At 42.4% G+C, this 18,249-nt stretch overlaps 5 protein-coding genes across 5 annotated transcripts; 2 read left to right on the forward strand and 3 right to left on the reverse strand.

The window, feature by feature from the left end:
• Positions 1-112: 112 nt before the first annotated feature.
• Positions 113-2,427, reverse strand: J7T55_001353 (uncharacterized protein; the record flags this gene model as incomplete). Its single annotated transcript, XM_053135416.1, has 2 exons — positions 113-1,914; positions 1,968-2,427. 2 exons carry the CDS (start codon positions 2,425-2,427, stop codon positions 113-115), a joined length of 2,262 nt encoding a protein of 753 aa, XP_052986992.1.
• Positions 2,428-4,042: 1,615 nt separating this feature from the next.
• Positions 4,043-4,514, reverse strand: J7T55_001354 (cerato-ulmin; the record flags this gene model as incomplete). Its single annotated transcript, XM_053135417.1, has 3 exons — positions 4,043-4,084; positions 4,143-4,228; positions 4,307-4,514. The coding sequence occupies 3 exons, from the start codon at positions 4,512-4,514 to the stop codon at positions 4,043-4,045; spliced, it is 336 nt and encodes a 111-aa protein (XP_052986993.1).
• Positions 4,515-9,320: 4,806 nt separating this feature from the next.
• Positions 9,321-12,212, forward strand: J7T55_001355 (uncharacterized protein; the record flags this gene model as incomplete). The annotated part of the gene is made up of 9 exons (XM_053135418.1): positions 9,321-9,449; positions 9,516-9,631; positions 9,687-10,181; positions 10,230-10,404; positions 10,465-11,106; positions 11,163-11,480; positions 11,539-11,587; positions 11,797-11,834; positions 12,081-12,212. 9 exons carry the CDS (start codon positions 9,321-9,323, stop codon positions 12,210-12,212), a joined length of 2,094 nt encoding a protein of 697 aa, XP_052986994.1.
• Positions 12,213-12,361: 149 nt separating this feature from the next.
• Positions 12,362-13,625, forward strand: J7T55_001356 (uncharacterized protein; the record flags this gene model as incomplete). Its single annotated transcript, XM_053135419.1, has 3 exons — positions 12,362-12,897; positions 12,964-13,539; positions 13,595-13,625. The coding sequence occupies 3 exons, from the start codon at positions 12,362-12,364 to the stop codon at positions 13,623-13,625; spliced, it is 1,143 nt and encodes a 380-aa protein (XP_052986995.1).
• Positions 13,626-13,877: 252 nt separating this feature from the next.
• On the reverse strand, positions 13,878-14,352 carry J7T55_001357 (uncharacterized protein; the record flags this gene model as incomplete). The annotated part of the gene is made up of 2 exons (XM_053135420.1): positions 13,878-14,203; positions 14,250-14,352. 2 exons carry the CDS (start codon positions 14,350-14,352, stop codon positions 13,878-13,880), a joined length of 429 nt encoding a protein of 142 aa, XP_052986996.1.
• Between the last annotated feature and the right edge of the window lie 3,897 nt (positions 14,353-18,249).

Below are 18,249 nucleotides of genomic sequence, written 5' to 3' on the forward strand. Positions count from 1 at the left end.
CTATGCTGAACACCTCGCAGATTTTCCGGTGGACAGGAACCCTCAACGACGCAAGAAAAGACAAGAGCCGCAGTCGTTTGCTTCAAGAATGAACCCTCGAGTCGCCCTCGCTTCAGACATGGGTAGTAAGTACATCAAAGATGCCGTTCCTCCAGCCTTGGTCGCTTTCACCCTCCCGGATTCTCTGCTTAGCCTGAGCAGCTTCCTCGTTCCAGACTTTGACGATACTTCCAGGCGCATACACTCCCTTGAACACGCCCGTCCCAGGCTCGGCCACGCCGACTCTGGTGTAGAGATCTGGGTCCTCCTCTGGAACCAGTCTTGCAGCCACCGCCTTGATGAAAGTCAACATATCAGCCGGATCAGCGATACGAGTAGCCCGCAGCCTCTCACGAGCATACAACAGCTCCCGATTCGCCGCGTGGATGAGATCCCCGATGGCTGTCGACATTTGAACCTCGATGGCTTTCCGGATGATGGGAAGAATAACGGGCTTCAAGGCGTACGCGGCAAATGCGAACTTGGACTTGCGGAGACTGTAGTCCAGCTTGTGGATGCGCACTCGGACAGCTTGGAGGGACAGTATACTCTCAAGACGCTCCTTGGCGATTTCGACGTCGATCTCAATGTCGATCCCCTTTTCGTCCAACTCGAACGATGCGATACCCTCGTCGGCAACCTGAAAGAGACCTGTGTGCGCGCGGAGCCAGAAGCCTACCTCCTGGGCACGAATAGATAGCCCATCGATCTTGATGGTCATGAGCGATTGGACACTTGAGGTTGTTCTGGTACGAGCTTTGCGTATCTCAAGGTCATTCCGAGTCTCGATTCGAAGTCTGTAAGGGAGGAACGAGGTGTTGTTGACAGTGACTCCAGGCTCGATAATGAGGTTCTCGAGCAGAAGATCGACCTCGGGGGTGGACACCTCGAGCCTGGGTATCGGAACATACTGGATGCCCTGGACAAACAGCGGAACAAACACATTGACTGCATCAGTCACCAGTTCCGTGTTGGTGTATTGACGCGCAGGCGACAGTATTCTGGCGATGTACGTGGACGTTCGGATCAGCCTGGCAATATCGGCGTCTTTGAGGACAGATCGGAATGTAGACTGCAGCTGGGCAAGAAGTCCGTCGACGTCTTCTCGCATAGAAGAGTCCGAGGTCAGCTGTCGTGATTGCTTTCGGAGGTCCTGAAACCTCTCCTCAGCATGTTCAAAGAAGCCGGGGTCTGTCAGCATCTCCTGAAGAGCATTTCCGGCTTGTCGAACAAGTTGGTCAAATTGAGGGTCACTCTTCCCGTGCTCCATGAGTTGCTTGAGCCTCTGCTCGAGTTCATTCCACTCTTTCGCGTCACCAAAAGACTTCACAAACGCCCAAAAGTTTCGGATAGCCTTCTCAGTTTCACGATTCGTCTCGACATCCCTCTCAGCTGTTGCTGCCGTCTCCTCAAGGACATGTGAGTAAACCAAGGCATAGCGCTGCAGAATCTTTGCCAACATGGAGACTGAGTCGGAGTAGTCTGTGCGACCCCTCAAATTCGTGACCGCCTGCTTCAGCCGGTAAAGCAGGGTGCTCTTCTCATCGCCCGTGATCTTGTCGACAAGGCTGTGTTCGGCCTCCTGAGCCACTTCTACAGCACTGTCGGCCACCACGTTTGCGACGTCAGAAACGTCTTTTTGAAGCTCCTTGTCAGTGGGTGCGGAGCCTTCCCCATCTGCACCGGGTTTCTTGAGGGCTTCCACCTCTTCTTGAGATGGCTCAATGCGACGAGCTGCTTTCTGAGACACTTCTGAAAGTGTGAAAGCTGTGTCGCGGAAGACCTCACGTCCGATGGTGCTCAAATCGGAGAGGAAAATGCGGAAGTCCGAGTTTGTAAGCAGCAAGGTGCCGACAGTTTGTAGGCTCTGGTATGCTGTTAAGTGTTAGTGGCCGAGAGCCCAACTTTGGTCTATTTGGGCCACTTACCTGCTGCAGTTTGGGCCTTTGAAGCTGCTTTGGTTGTTCTGTTTGCAATATCCTCCATGTCAACTGAGACTCGTGCTTTGGTCAGATACCAGATGAAGTCCTCGATCTGGTCGTGGCCATTCTTGTGCAGGAGCAGATCTATGAACTGCGTCAACCAGACCTTGACATAGTGCACCAGTGCTCGTCCAGAATCACTGAGGTCGTTGTTGTCTGGATTGAGGACATCAGAGGCAAGTATGGTCCTGAGGTTGACAATGACCTGCTCGTTGGATGGCATGAACCCTTGTGACAGGGCTCGGAGCATCTGGTAGGTGTGGAGCTTCTGGTGCAGCTCCCTCTGCAGAACAGTGTCATCACGATACTGTGGAAGAAGAGGATCATAATATTCATTGTCCTCAGGGAGCGAGAAGCAGGGCAGACACCAGCAGAAGACGCTCAGGACCTCGGTGAGTGACGCCATGGCAGACGATGCCGGAGCCGAGGTGGCTTCGGAGCTGGAGCGGGACCCGGAGATATGGTAAGGAGATGCAACCCAGTAGATGAGCTCTATGTGCTTGATAGTTGATGGTAGGTAAAGGCTGCAGAGAGGGTCGAGGGCTTCAGGGGTTCCACGTTGTTGTTGTCGCCGTCCTCGTTGGGTGTTGGACTAAAATCAAGAGCTCATGTTGACGGAATGTTCCCCAGGTAGGTAGGTCAGGGGTCGCCTTGCAGTGAGCAGGCAATGACGTCGATCGTCGAAGCAGGGGTGACCATGACAGCATCCGAGACAACGGAAAGGCTTATGTCAGCGCTACAACGACATCCCATCCTCGAGGCTGGAAGACATGTCGGGAAGGTTGACTCGGGGCCCTGCAGAGGTCCTGCGTATCTGATGTGTAAGGTCGGGAACAAGATCAAAATTATTCGCTTGCAAGCAAAACTCTCCCCTTTTGTCACCAAGCTGGTCGCCGGATCAAGGTCGGGTTAGGGTCTGCTGCAATGCAGGGTGTGGACTCCAAGAGGCGAGGTAGGATTCACGCACTGAGACCAAGACCGAGCAATACAGGATTCATGTATTGTCCCCATCCCCGGGAGAATCCACACATGCACAAGATCTCAGTCAATGCATGTGTCAATGCATGTGACAGATAACCAGCAGCATGATGCAAATCTGACCGCAGAAGTAGATAAATTGTTATCCCTGCCGACCTCTGGATAGCCGTGGACATCCCACGCAAGGAGCAAGCAGGTAAATGGAGCTCATTATCTATATGTTATCAGTCTCTGCCAAAGCTCAATTGACTGAATATCCATGTCCGATCGTTCGAGAGTCCTTTGCCCTAGTCCACCATCACATGTCTATTTGTATTATTAAAGTCTCCACAAAATAGATAAAGAAAATTCTGGGACGGATTCTTTGAAGCATGGTATCGATATAAGAAAACGAGAGAACTTATCAGATTACTAGCACTGTCTTATACACACTCCACGGTTTGTTTCATGCGGTTACACAATTCATATCGAGTCGCACAAGCGGTTAGTTAGTGTGAACATAATAGTGACAAGCCAACTCAGCGTGAACTATGTCTGGCCATGATCAGCGTCACATGATCATCGCCGCATGATCATCGCGTTGGCAAGAGTCTTGTTCCAAATTGAGAAAGCTATGATTTAGAGTAAAACAATTCTTGTGAAACTGCGCCAGGTGCCTTCAAGAAAGTACATTGTTCTCCCATGTGCTCTGACTTTGCACGACTAAGATGAATACACTTTATCGCCAGTGATCTACTCTGGAATGGGCTGACGTATCATCTAGGAAAATGCATATTGAACCTTAATCAAAGTCATCACATATAGCTGATTATGCAAGATTTGTTTGAGCTCAAATGTATTAAAAGAAATGAAGATAGCACTAGCAAACTACCAGTTTTCTTTGCCAACTAGTCTCCAGCACAGAAGCCAAAAGAATGGATGAAACAGGGCATCGTCATGCCTTGTATCCTTGTACACTGCCCTGGAAGTAGCCCAAGTCGTACGAACTTCCCGGCACCGGGTCACTCCAATGTTTCCAACAGCGTTTGTCTCTTACGGGCATCTTAGACGCCAATTGGGGTGGCGCAGAGGAGGGAGACTCCGAGCTGCCATGTTTGTTAGTTGAAGAACATTTCTGAATACTGGGCTGAGCCCTGGACTCACAACGCTGAGAGTGCAGCACATCGCAGTCTGGCCGCTCGAGGCACAGATGTCCTTGAAGTCATCTGCGCTCTTCGGGGTCTCGGGAACTACAGTGAAGGCAGAGTAAGCATATCATTTATAAGAAGACATATTGGGTTTCAGGCAAACCCGAGGAAAAGTCTTACCAGTCTTGCAAGTCAGGTCAGCAATACCGCCAACATCGGCAGAGCAGCACTGTGCCTGGGCGTTGATCAGAGCAGTCGCCGTGCAAGGGTCGTAGTCACTGCTGCCGCCGCCGTCGCCACCACCGCCGTCGCCACCGCCTCCAGTGTTAGTGGGGACGGCCATGGCGAGCGAGGCCATGACAGAGAGGATGAGTGCGGACAACTGCATTTTGAAGTTGGGAAAAAAGCCCGAAGATTGAAGGATATTGGAGTGAGTGTTTGACTGAAAGACTGGAGGCTGCTGATAGATGCTGATGATGCTGGGAAGAAAGAAGAGGCTACAGAGCCAGGAGATGAGCCTTCTTTTATAGTTGAATTCCAGTCTTCCTCTTGAGTTGCGATCGCTGAGAACGAAAAAGATCGTCATCGACCCAGGGCCAGAACATCTATCCATCGGCCAAGATCAGTTCACGGCTAGAGTCGACCTCGCCGAAGCTGAATGCATCGCGGTCCAACGGATGGTGCCTCATAGCCGAAGGATTCATGAAGCGTTGTGAAAAATGGTAAAGATCGTCGTGGACGTGAATTCAAATGAATGGCTGAGCGCCGCCTGCTGTCTGCCGTCCGAACTATCGTCGCATTTGCATTGTGGGCCTTCGGATCGTATCTGCCGTACAGCATCGGCAGCGCATGAAGTGCGTCTCCATTCGCCAAGCACGGTAGGTATACTGTTTTCAAGCTTTCATGGTTGTACAGCTGGGCTCGGTTAGCTTTGGACTGCCCCCACTGCTCATGCCTCGATAGCGTGAGCGACCATCCACGAGGACTAGGCGAAATAGCCTGGCGCAGGGGCGATTCACGCCATCAAAGTCCACATTCGTTCGCCACAAACGAATGTGAGCCATCGAGGCAGCCGCCAAGTCAATTGTTTCTATGGAAGCCACACTCAGGAAGACTTTCTACATGCTGCAATGTCACTTGGGGGCCAGCCACTCCATGATCAAGTCTTTCAACAGTGCCGTTTCTCACAATCTAAAATGCGTCTTCAAGTTCTAGCCGGACTCTACGTAAAACCTTCGGTATCTGACGAGAGGACAGGTGCATCACGCAGTCTCCAGGGCTCCAGAGAGCGGGTATTCGGATGCTACAGTTGTGACGTCGCCCTTAATTTCACATCTCACAAGATTCATCTTCGCGAATCTCAGTGCTGGCTGCGCCGGCGCAGCGACATCCGAGCCGTTCTGCAGTTTTCTATGTATAAGAGTACCGCTTTTCCGCTCGGGGGGGCTGCCCAGATTGGCACGGTACCAACAGCTGACGACTGCAGGAGCACTTGCATATGGTTGGAAGACTAATCAGGACTGGATGCCCAAGCTGTCAAAATTGTTGTTACCTTGGCGTAGCAGCCGCCCCAAACGCAGCCTCGTGATTTGATACCCTGCTGCAGCATAAATTACCCGCTGCGTCCCGCCCAAGCCCCGCGACCCTTGCAGCCCATCAGCTCTGGCCATGCATATCCCCGAAGGGTGGCGTCGAAGCATGTCAGACGGGGGATCGACAGTGGGTCTCGACTTCCGGTTGCCGCCGGGGCTGTGCCTGACTATCATCCGACAAGGCCAAACTGTGATTGTTGATATCCTAAGGCAAGATGCGTTGGGACTCTCCACCAGATACACAAAATTGTGGGCTGCATAACCGGTCAAACATATTGTTTCGGGCGCGGCAATGATAGTCGTATATCAAAGCGACAATTTCCTTAGTATCCACTCCAACACAGTGTCGTATCAAAGGAATAGCTCGTTGCACAGTGAGTGGTACACGACTTCCAAAGTTCAGATCAATACAGGATTTAACGCCTGCAAGCTCCAAATTCAATATATCGAAGCTCGGCCTTCCTGCAGCCACCGCGTCAGCAATCCGGCATGAGTGAGGCGTCGGTTGTGCTGTTGCGGGAAGAGCCTCCAAGATTCCGCTCATGACAAGCAATCGGACGGCACGAGGACACTTCCATTGGTGGGCATCAGCCGAGGCGAGATCGTTCTATCCTCCTAGAGCGATAACAATATTTCAGGCTGAAATTTGTGATTGACCGGTTTCCTTGCCGCGCTGCATCAGATGCGTTGCGGTGTACCCTATGAAAGTATGGTCCAACGGTTGCATGTGGTGGTGCTACGCGACGGAAGACTGCAGACATAAACGCGCCAATGACCTGGCATGGCACGGGCTTCAATTTTCATGCAACATGTGGCAATGAGCCTTCGGAGGGCTAGATGACCAGACAATTCCAGAAGAATGAATTTTTCTCCCTGTATACGGACGGGACGCTCCGTACAAGCGCGTCACTGACGCCATAGCTTGTGAAGGAAAGGGCGGCTACATGAGTCTCTTTTCGCTCTATGAAGTCCTCGTGATTGTAGCCTGATGAGCCGTCATAAGAGGAGGTCAAGGAGTCGCATACACTATCAGAAGGCCAGTACTATTGACTTGAGCGTCAGCCACTGACGACAGTGAGCATGACTTCCTTTATTAAATGCATCGTGAAGACGGCATCTCGAAGCATTGCCTTCGAACAATGCCTACTCCAGGCCGTCCTCGATCCACTCGCACCGTTCATTCTGTGATGTTACATCGGCTCATGTAGTAGCCGACTCCCTGCCTCCTCCAACAGTTGGCATGCTCGGCTCGGAGCTACTTGACTGTGTGCGTCTCCTGGAATCTGCCTATGTTGTGTTCATATACGGCTAGTATGCCATCATTTACGGTTAGTATGGTAGATCTCATTACACAGCATGAAATGTAGGTAGAGTGATTGAACCTACATGCTCTGAGTACTTTTGCATGCTACCGAAGCTCTGGGGGCAGATAGTTTTTGGTAGCGACGCTGTCGTCCAATTGTCCCAGCAAAGATTACTATTTTGCGGTACACTGGTACCTGATCCGAAACCTAAATGCGGCCCGCTCCATCACCCGACAGGGAACCTGCCATTTTCTCCGCGTGTTCCTTGTCAGCCCACAGCAGGACCCACCGCACCTGGCTGCTCTACCACGATTGGAACAACAGGGTTGTAACCCCTCAGCTTCCGCTGTATGTATGTGGGCTTGCCAGGCAGCAGAGAATTGAAGGGCTGGCCCAGTCCATACTGTACTCAGTGTACTCCACCTCGAACAGGTGGCATCAGCAGACCCATTGAGGCCTTGCCTTGCATGGCTTCCGGAGCTTCCGTGCTGGGGCCTGCATATTTGCCCTGAGATAGGCTTCGCAGAAATCTGTTTCGGGAAATTGGATGGCAAACGACCCACACGATCTATCCAAAGTGAAGCTGAAACGTTGAGGCCAAGGTGATCCTATGGCCGGATATGTCCCCTCAGGTATGTCATCGAGCAGATACGACGGCCCACACGGGCGCGATATATGCACGCCACATGCTGGACTCCGTGAGAAATTTTGACATGCGGCTCCTACATATGTTTGATTAACTCCCTTCGTCCATGCAGATCCCCCATTGGGTCTGTAATGCGGGGGGTTCTAGCCGCCTTGATTCCCTGGGCCTTGGCCTGCAGAGTTAGATCTCAGCTCCTTGCTTATTTGCTGGCAGCCACCGTACCATTCGGTACACTTTTCCGTGTTCCTAGTCCTCAACATAATTCGCTGTTGTCGAAGCCGATCATCCAAGGTACCGGCGAACGACTATACAGCGCGTTCACAACCGTTATTCGAGCCGTTCATGCGCCAACGCATCCATTTGCGTATTCGGATTTGTTGTGTTGTTGTCTTTTCCTCCTCGACACTCTTCCCGCAATCCCTTTTTTGTTTGCTTGCCCTTGCTCTCCCTCTCTTCCTATCCTTTTTAGGTTTTTCTGCGGCTTATCCTGCACAGTTCGGGCTTAATATAGTTCGGCTGGACCTTCCATTTTGGACTAGGAGTGATCTTCGCCACGATGTCCAGTTCTGTTGGAAATGAGCAGGTTGAAAAGCTCGTCACTGCAGCCACGTCAGTACCCCCGGTGAAGAGTGAAGAAAACTTCTGCAGGCCGAGCATGTGAGGTGGAGAGGATACCTGCAGATGGGCGTCTTCCTTCCTTCAATAAATGCATGCTTTTGCTTACCTCGCAGAAGCCATCGAGCACGCAAGGGAACTTGGGCTTGGGTCGCCAGACGAGTCTCTATCTCAGTCGAAGAAATTGAATTGTATCAGGATTGAGGCAGCTGCCTGGGGGATCAAATCAATTATTGTGATTTTCATTTGTTTTGGGGGGTTCTGCAGAAGAGAGAGAGAGAGAGAGAGGTAGCCATCTACAATTGCGCTGTCACCGTTGTGTGGCGCTGCTGTGGAGTGCTCAGTCAGCACCCCAGCACTCCTCCCAGAAGGGTACTGTGGCTTTCAGCCATCTTCTTCAGCTAGTACTGACATGAAAACTACATGCTTTGAAATTTCCATGGTATTGAGGCTACTTAATTATGTGTGCTACAAAACTAAACTGCTGACTTCGCTGAGTGCCGATCAAATCAAAGCTGGCGAAAGTGATTGGGCTCATGAAGAGTGTAAGTTAGATGCCAAGCCAGAGACTGAATAGGTGTATCCGGCTGTTTCTTTACCCCCGAGTAAGCAAGCAAGCTCTACTGATTCACGCACTAGCTCTCATTCCCGCTGTTCATTTATCCATTGAGCCTGAAGGAAGTCTTTAGGGCACTAAGTAAGTGCAATATTCTGTGCTGTCTGGCCTTGATTTCTAGTCACCGGCATTTTGAAACATAATTCTAAATTTTGCGTTGCTTTCGAGTGAGTGAAATGCTGTGAATCCTGTGAAAATTGTAGACTAAGCGATTTCTGGAAGGTCTATGTTTCTGGCGCTGTTTCGGGACTGCAAACATCACGGGTCAAAGTTCATCCGAGCTTATCTGGACGTTCGCTCTGTCTGTCATGGTGCCTGTTGCTCCTCATATCTTGGCATCGCAGCTCAATTCTCGTACCTTTTGAATTCTACTTCTCTTCCCCATGTTTTAGCCTGCATTCAGACGCTGGCGCTAGGCATCATGATCTGGAAACCTCTTTTTGTGGCAAGCCTCATTGGGCTCGGCGTGGCGCAGTTCCCTCCGAAGCCAGAAGGAGTTACAAGATTGAAATCCAAGTTCCACGAGAATGTGACCCTCTCTTTCAAAGAGGTTAGTGATGTCATCTGCATCAGCTGGCTCAGGCTTTCTAATTGACTGACAAAAAACTTGTACTAGCCTGGAATCTGTGAAACGACACCTGGAGTCAAATCATATTCAGGATACGTTCATTTGCCGGAGGGGCTTCTGGATGATGGTAGCGGCGGCGAGAAGCAAGACTACCCAATAAATACGTAAGCCAGGTCAGAAAGATGAAGTGATCAACCATTGATGATGCCACCACTACAGCTTTTTCTGGTTCTTTGAGTCTCGTAAAGACCCCATTAATGCACCCTTGGCAATTTGGCTCAATGGCGGCCCAGGTGGCTCATCATTGATGGGGTTGCTCGAAGAGAATGGCCCATGTTTTATCGGTCCGGACTCGAAGTCCACGTACTTGAATCCTTCGAGCTGGAACAATGAAGTCAATATCTTGTATATTGATCAGCCGAATCAAGTGGGCTTCTCGTACGACATTGCTACCAATGGCACTTCCATCGCAGGTGGACCCGACGCCTATTATCAGTTCGAGACCATCCCGTGGAACTCAACTGATCAAGCACCTGAAGCGAATCTCACCTCACGTCATGGAACATTTGCGAGCCAGAAACCCCTCAACACTGCCAATACAACAGCGCTAGCGGCCCATGCTCTCTGGCACTTCGCACAAACATGGTTTTTTGAGTTCCCGTACTACAAGCCCCACGACAATCGGATCAGCCTTTGGGCTGAGAGCTATGGAGGGTAAAGATTCCAATTTGCCTCTTGTGGAGCACTACTGACTTCTTGCAGTCACTATGGTCCTGGCTTCTTTGGCTTCTTTCAGCAACAGAATGACAAGATTGCCAATGGCAGTATCAACGAGAAAGACGCTCACTATCTTCACTTAGATACTCTTGGCATTGTCAATGGCCTCATCGATGTCGCCGTCCAAGGTGAATCCTTGATTACGTACCCTTTCAACAATGTGAGTACACAATATTGGCTGTATGGCTTGCAAGGCAACTAATTTGAACCTCACTGGCAGAGCTATGGCGTACAAATCTTCAACCAGTCCCTGCATGACGAGCTCTTGTACAACTGGACACGGCCCGATGGCTGCAGAGACCAGGTCAAAGCTTGCCAAGACTCAATGGAAGGACACGGGCCTGTTTTCCTCAGCCTCGAAGACAAGAATCTAAGCCAAATCTGTAGCGACATGGACCCAGGTTGCCAAGGCCTCGGAGCTGCCAACCTCTACCAGGAGTCCATTCCGGGTGCTGGTTGGTATGATGTTACACATCCCAAGAACGACCCGTTCCCACCTCCCTACATGTTTGGCTACCTCACAGAAGAGTCAGTGCTTGCAGCATTGGGTGTGCCAGTCAACTTTTCAGAAACTTCAGGAGCTGTACAACAGACCTTCCAAGGCACCTTTGACATCATTCATGGCGGCTTTCTCCAGTCCATCGGATATCTTCTGGACTCAGGCGTGAAGGTGCATATGATGTATGGCGACCGTGACTACCCGTGCAACTGGGTCGGAGGAGAAGCTGCCAGTCTTGCGGTGCCATATTCGAAGGCAGATGACTTCGCCGGTGCGGGATATGCTCCCCTCGTCACACCTGGAGGAGTTCAGGGAATGACGAGGCAATTCGGTAACTTCAGCTTCACCAGGGTGTTCCAAGCAGTAAGTCCAAGTTCACTGACACGAGTCTCATCATATGCTAAACCATGATCTCACAGGGCCATGAGGTTCCTTCGTATCAGCCTGTGGCAGCTTATGAGATATTCAAGCGCGCCACATTTGGATTGGATGTACCGACTGGGCTGATCCGGACGGACGATGAGTTCGCAACGATTGGCCCCAAAGACATATGGTTTATCAAGGGGGTGCCGCCAGTTGCACCTGAGCCGAAGTGTTATATCCTTTCCCCTTCAACGTGCGTTTTAGATGTTTGGAAAAAGGTTTATGCGGGCGCAGTCACAGTCAAAGACTGGTTCGTCGTTGAGGAGGCCGATGAAAGCGGCGTCGAGCAATCGGGAGTCAACGGCGGCCAGCAGGTTGTGGATGAACTTTAGGAGAGTACTAGAGAGGAAAGATGCTTTTGTCATGCAATAGTATCTGTCGGTGGAACATACATACTGTGTACAAGGCACATCCGTGACATGTATGAGTAAGATAGATCTAGTTGGAATCCTTGCTATTATTTCCAATGGAGATTTCCGTAAAATGATGTATCACTTGCGGGGATACTGTGGTGAAACGTGAGCTATTATTTCATATTCTGATATACCTTTGGGGCAGCCGAGCACGTGCCTCTAGTAAGACATTAAACCATGCGTTGTGTTTGCAAGGCTGAGCTGAAAGGGTGACCAGTCTTTGAGCTGAACGTCCTCCCGCCGATGAAGGCTACGGTAAGAATCAAGAAGAGGGACAATGCGCCTGTATATTAGTTGACTGTAGAGTTACGACTAGCCAACAGTCCGTTTGGAGTCACGGATTCAACACGACTTTCCTTGTATAGATATCCTACCCAGCAATATCATGCAAGACCGCAGACGAACTGACGATGTTGGAGTGCTAACAAAACCGTGCCGTGACAAGCCGTGTCGCTGTTGTCTTGTTAGCCGTTCCTAAGCGGCTGTCGGCGAGCACCGTAGGGGCCAAGACCGTCCGAAGAAACGGTGCTGCCCAAAGAGGCTAGAGAAGCCAAGGATCATGGGACAGTATCACAGGCACCTCCCTCTTACGGCACACGCGCCGGCGGGCCATCGACTCATCGACTCATGTGAAGGATATTTGCAATCGACATTTGCCATCCTCAATATTTAGATTTAACATTCGGTAAACATTGTAAAGTAGGTCAAACGAAGACGTTGTCAAAAAGAAACACCAAGAGTCTCAAATCGCGACCTGTAAGACACGAGATAAAGTCGCCAAGATGGCAACCCATGAAGTCTCAATGGACCTGCCGATCATCGACCTAGACGTCTTCCTCAACCAGCCACACGACTCGCCCGCGGCGGTAGCAGAATGCCGCAAGGCAGCCGAGGCGCTGATCACGTACGGCGCGCTGGTGCTGCACGACAGCCGGGTGTCGCCGGACGACAACGAGGGCTTCCTGGACCTGCTGGAGGACTACTTCGCGCAGCCGCAGGAGGAGCTGCGCAAGGACGAGCGCCCGGAGCTGAGCTACCAGATCGGCGCGACGCTCGAGAACACCGAGAAGCCCAAGTGCGCCGTCGACGAGCCGTGCATCGACGTCATCAGGCGCCTCGCCCCCGACCAGAGGCCCCTCGACATCATGGGCCACCAGCCCGACCCCAAGTGCCGCTTCTTCTGGAACATGAGGGAGGACCCGCCGTACGAGACCCGGTTCCCCGGGCTGAACGCGCCCAACGTCGTGCCTGAGGCGCCGCAGATCAGGGAGCGGTGGACGCCGACCATGAACCTGTGGGGCAAGTCGATGAAGAACGCGTAAGTGGAGGTGCTTCACCCTGCACTGTCACGAACACTAGAGGCTGACTGAATGGCATGTAAAAGCGTATCAGGTCTCGCTGAGATGGCCGCAGTGGGGCTGGGCATCCCAGAGGCGACCTTCAAAGACGCAGGGCGGTACGGCCCACACATCCTTGCGCCCACGGCATCAGACCTCGTCAAGTACGGCGAGAAGGACACCATCCTGGCCGGGTTCCACACGGACCTGAATTTCCTCACCATCCACGGCCGCTCGCGCTACCCGGGGCTGCACATCTGGGCGCGCAACACGGGCAAGCGCATCGCCGTCAAGATCCCGCCGGGCAACTACCTCCTCGTGCAGGCCGGGAAGCAACTCGAGCACATCACGGGCGGGCTCGTCAAGGCCGGGTACCACGAGGTGGTCGTCAACGAGAAGACGCTGGAGACGATCGAGAGGAGGAAGAGTGAGCTCCCCGACAGGCCGCTCGTTAGGATCTCGAGTACCTTCTTCTGGCACCTGGCGAGCGACTTTGACCTCAACCCGATCCCGGAACTGGCTGATAAGGCCAAGGCTTTGAGGTTGGAGCAGCTGAACCTGGGCAGAGACGAGGGCGACGAGGTGAACTACCCTGCCATGAAGGTTGGTGAGCAGGTGCAGAAGTAAGTTGAACCATAGCCTACTATGTGTAGATTGGGTTTGCTAACACTGTAGCAGTGAGCTTAAGCATATTGCCTTGATGGTCTAAAAGTTATACCCGGGATCTTGCTTTGTGATAGAATAAGGAAAAGCACACGGTAGGTTAGATTGAATTGATGCGTGGATATTTGCGCTTATCATTTTAGAAGCAACGTCTGTGGACTGAATTGCTTAGTCTGTTAGCCCGTAGCGAAAAATCAGCATTGTGTATATAATGAAGCACATTCCTCTGCATTCGTTAGCCCGCCCTCTTCAATCCCGAAATGGCTGGTCGTGGCGCCATGCCGTCCCCCTGACAGCGCTACGCTGTGGCACAGCCGCGCCTACTTGACTCGTCCGAAGTTAGATGCAGATTGGCTGTGATGCAGAAGTCCTCTGGTTCCCCTTTTGCGTTGTTTCCGCCGCGCCTGCAATCTGCCCGAAAGTCCGGAGACGAATCCACAAAGGCGCTGGGATTTGCTTCAACAATATGTCCCCACTCAAAGCGGAGGCCCCGTGGAGTAGTAGGATGCGACCGTGGGACGTGCCACCCATCGTCCGATGGTGTCGATAACCTTATCGGGCCGCTTGGATTTGGGTGGCAGAAAGTCACCCAACCCACACGACACACGTGCTGGTGCCGATCACCTGAGCGACTTCAACCGGTCAGCCGCAGTGTGATATTCAGTCTCACAACATTTCGTGTAGCCCCTGTGACTTCTCGCTGTGCCACGTTGCACGCCAACGGTTTTCATTGTATGACGGCAGCTCATTTGGAGGCGGAACGGGTCTTGCATGGCTCAATATGTGAAGCTCCGTAGATTACGTAGCGAGTAGTGGAGCGTAGATAAAAGCGTTATTGTTCTAGCTAAGTTTGCTTTAGTAAAAGGCAAGCTTTTAAAGTATAATTTATAAGTGCTTTAGTAAATACATACTCCCTTATAATAGCTTTTAATAGCTTATATATATACTAAATTTATAATATACCCCTTAAATACTATTAAATATTTATTTAAAAATAATTTAAAACTAATTATTATAAATATAGTTAATTAAAAGGAGTTTTAATAAAAATAATATTAATTTAATAAAATATAATATTTTTTTTAAAAAAAAATATTTAATAATTATAATAAAGTATTTAATAATAATAATTTTAAAGTATTAATAAACTTAATAATAATATATATTAACTATTATTTTAAATATAAAAATAATTTTTTAAAATATATATTTTAATTTTTAATTTATTTTATTTATAATTATTAACTATATTAATAATAACTTTTTATTTTTTTTATTTTATAATATATAATACTTTTTTATTTTTATTTATAAAAATTATATATATAGCTATTTAAATTATAACTTTTATAAATAATTAATATATTTTAAATTTATATTTTTATAAAATAATTTTTTTAAATTATTACTTATATATTTATTAAAAAACTTTTTTATTAATTTCTTTTTATTATAAATTATATTAATAAAAACTATAAATAGCTAGCTTATTATATATTAAAAATTATTAAATAATATATTTTTTAACTTTTTTATTAATTTTAAAATACTTTATTTTTTTTTTATTTATAAATACTTTTTATTATTATTTATTTATTAAAATATTATTAATATATTTATTTAAATATAATTAAGCTTTTAATTAATAAAAAAACTTATATTATTATTAAAAATAAATATAAAAATATTATAAAGCTTTAAAAAAAAAGTATTAAAAAACTAAATATAAATAATTTAACTTTTTTTAAAAAATATACTTTAAAAGTTTTTTATTATACTAATTTAAAATTTTAAATATTTAATTATATTTTATTTATTATTATTTATAATTATAAAATACTTTATAAATTATTTTTTAAAAATAAGCTTAAACTTAAAGCTATAATTTAATATAATAAGTTTTATTTTATTTATATATATTTATTTATTAATAATAAAAATAATAATAGTTATTTTAATTATTTTAATAATAGTAATTATTATTTATAATATATTTATAATAAAAAGTATATTTTTATTTTTACTATTTTATATATTAATATTTAAGCTTTTTATAATATAATTATTAATTTTAATAAAAAAGTTTTTATAAATATTTATATTATTTAAAAAAAGTATTTAAAATAATATTTTATTAATAAATTTAATAATATTAAAAGTAAATATAGCTTATTTTTTATATTTTTAAATAATAATTTTAAAAAGCTTAATAATAATATTAAAAATATTAATATAAAAAATATATTTAAAAATAATAGTTTATTAATAAATAATAATATTATTAAAATTATTAATAAATATATTAAATTATTTTTAAATATATTAGCTAATTTTAATATTAAAAAATATACTTTTTAAACTTTTTATAGTTTTTTAATTAAAAGCTTTAATAAAAAAATTATTTATTAAGTTTAAACTATTAACTTTAATAATATTAAAAATATTAATAAAAAAATTTATTATATAGCTAACTTTAAATACTATATAAAGTATATTTTTACTTATATAATAAAAAATATAATTAAAAAATATATAATATTTTTATATAAAGCTTTATAAATTATTTTTATTTAATATAATATTATTTTTTAAAATTATAATATAATTAATACTTTAAATATTTAATTATTAATAAGCTTTTATAAGCTTAATTAAATAAAATTTATTAATATTAATATATATTACTTAATTTAATTTATTAATACTTTTATATTATAAAGGTTTAATAATAATTAAAAATATTTAAATTATTTTCTTATAAAGTTTTTTATAAGCTTATTAACTAATATTTTATTAGTTTTAAAATATTTAATTTTAAATTTTTTTTTTAATATTATTTTTTTAGCTATATTTACTAAATATTTAAATATTTTAGCTAAATTATAAGTTTATTTTTTATTAATATAATAAGCTAAATAGCTTATTTATTATTATAATAAATTTTTTATAATTTACTAATATTTAGTATAATATTAATAAAAAAATTTTAAAATATTATTATATTTTTAGCTATATAATTTAAAATTATAAGTTTAATTTTTATAATTAAAATAACTATTATATTTTATTTTATTATTTTTTAATAAATTAGCTTATTAAATAATATAATTATAAACTTTTAAAATAACTTTTAAAATTCTTTATTATTTATAAAAAAAGTATTTTTAATAATTAAAAATATATTAATACTTTAAAATTGTTTTTTATATTTAATTTTTAAAATTTTTATTAAATAAAAATATTATATTAAATAGCTATTTATATTAAAATATATAAATTTTAAATTTATAAGAAATTATAAAAGCTATATAGTTATATATATTATATTTAAATAAAGTATTATTATAATATATAATATTAATTTTATATACTTTTAATATTTTTTAATTTTAATATATATAGCTTTTTTAATATATTTTTATAATTTACTAATTAATAAAAAAGTTATTAATAAAAACTTTTTATTATTTACTAAATTAAATTTAAGTATAATTTTTTTTAAATATATATTATATATTAAACTAATTATTTTATTTTAATAGTTTTTAATTATTTATATATTTAAAAACTATTTTATAGCCTTTTAATTTATTATATTATATATATATATAATACTTATTTTAATTTAAAAAGCTTTTACTTAATATTTTTAATAATAAAATATTAAAATATTATTTATATAAAAAATTATTATAATACTTTTTACTTAGTTTATAAATAAATATAGTCTTTTTATTAATAATAAAAGCCTAAATTAATTAAAAGTATAACTAAATTCTTTATACTATTATAATAATAAATTTTAAAGTTTATATAAAGTATATTTTAATAGTATATATTTCTTTAATTTTTAAAAGCTATTATAATAGCTATTTAAAAAAAACTTAACTATAAGTATTATTATATAAATATTTTATAATAAATTAAGCGCTTAAAAATTTCCTTATATATAAATCTATATTTTATATTTTATAAAATTCTTATTTTTATTAAACTTATAAATAAATACCTATTTTAAAAATAAAGGTTTTAATATTACTTTTTTTCTTTTTATAGTTCTTTATATATTTAGCTTAATTAGTATTTAAATTTTAATATATATAGCTTTAATAAAATTATTTTTTATTAAATAATTTTCTAACTTTTATTACTTATTTAGTAGTTTTATAAAGTTATTTTAATAATAAAATTTTTTTTATTAATATATTTATTATATAAACTATAGCTTTAATAACTAAATATAAAATATAATAATAATTTAAATAATATTTTTTTATACTCTTTATTTATTAACTTATATTAGCTTGTTTTAGCTATAATATATTTAAAAAATAAATATTTTTTAATTTTTTTTAACTTTTAAATAATTTTAAAATATTTAAAAAATAAATTATAAATACTAAAAAATAATTAAATTTATTATCTTTTTATACTATAAGCTAATAACTTATATATATTAAAGGTTTATAATTTCTTATTAACCCTTTTATATACTTTATAGTTATTTTTAATAATAAATATTTATTTATTAAAATATTTTTTTTAATAGTAAAACTTTATTTATTAAAGCTTAATTTTCTTTTAAATTTTAACTTAATTATAATTTAAATATTAAAAAATATTTAATTATTAAATTAATAAGTTATAATTTTAATTACTTATTTTTAAAT

Source organism: Diaporthe amygdali (genome assembly GCF_026229845.1).
Source record: "Diaporthe amygdali strain CAA958 chromosome Unknown NODE_54_length_279735_cov_64_132730, whole genome shotgun sequence".
Taxonomy (NCBI): Eukaryota; Fungi; Ascomycota; class Sordariomycetes; order Diaporthales; family Diaporthaceae; genus Diaporthe; species Diaporthe amygdali.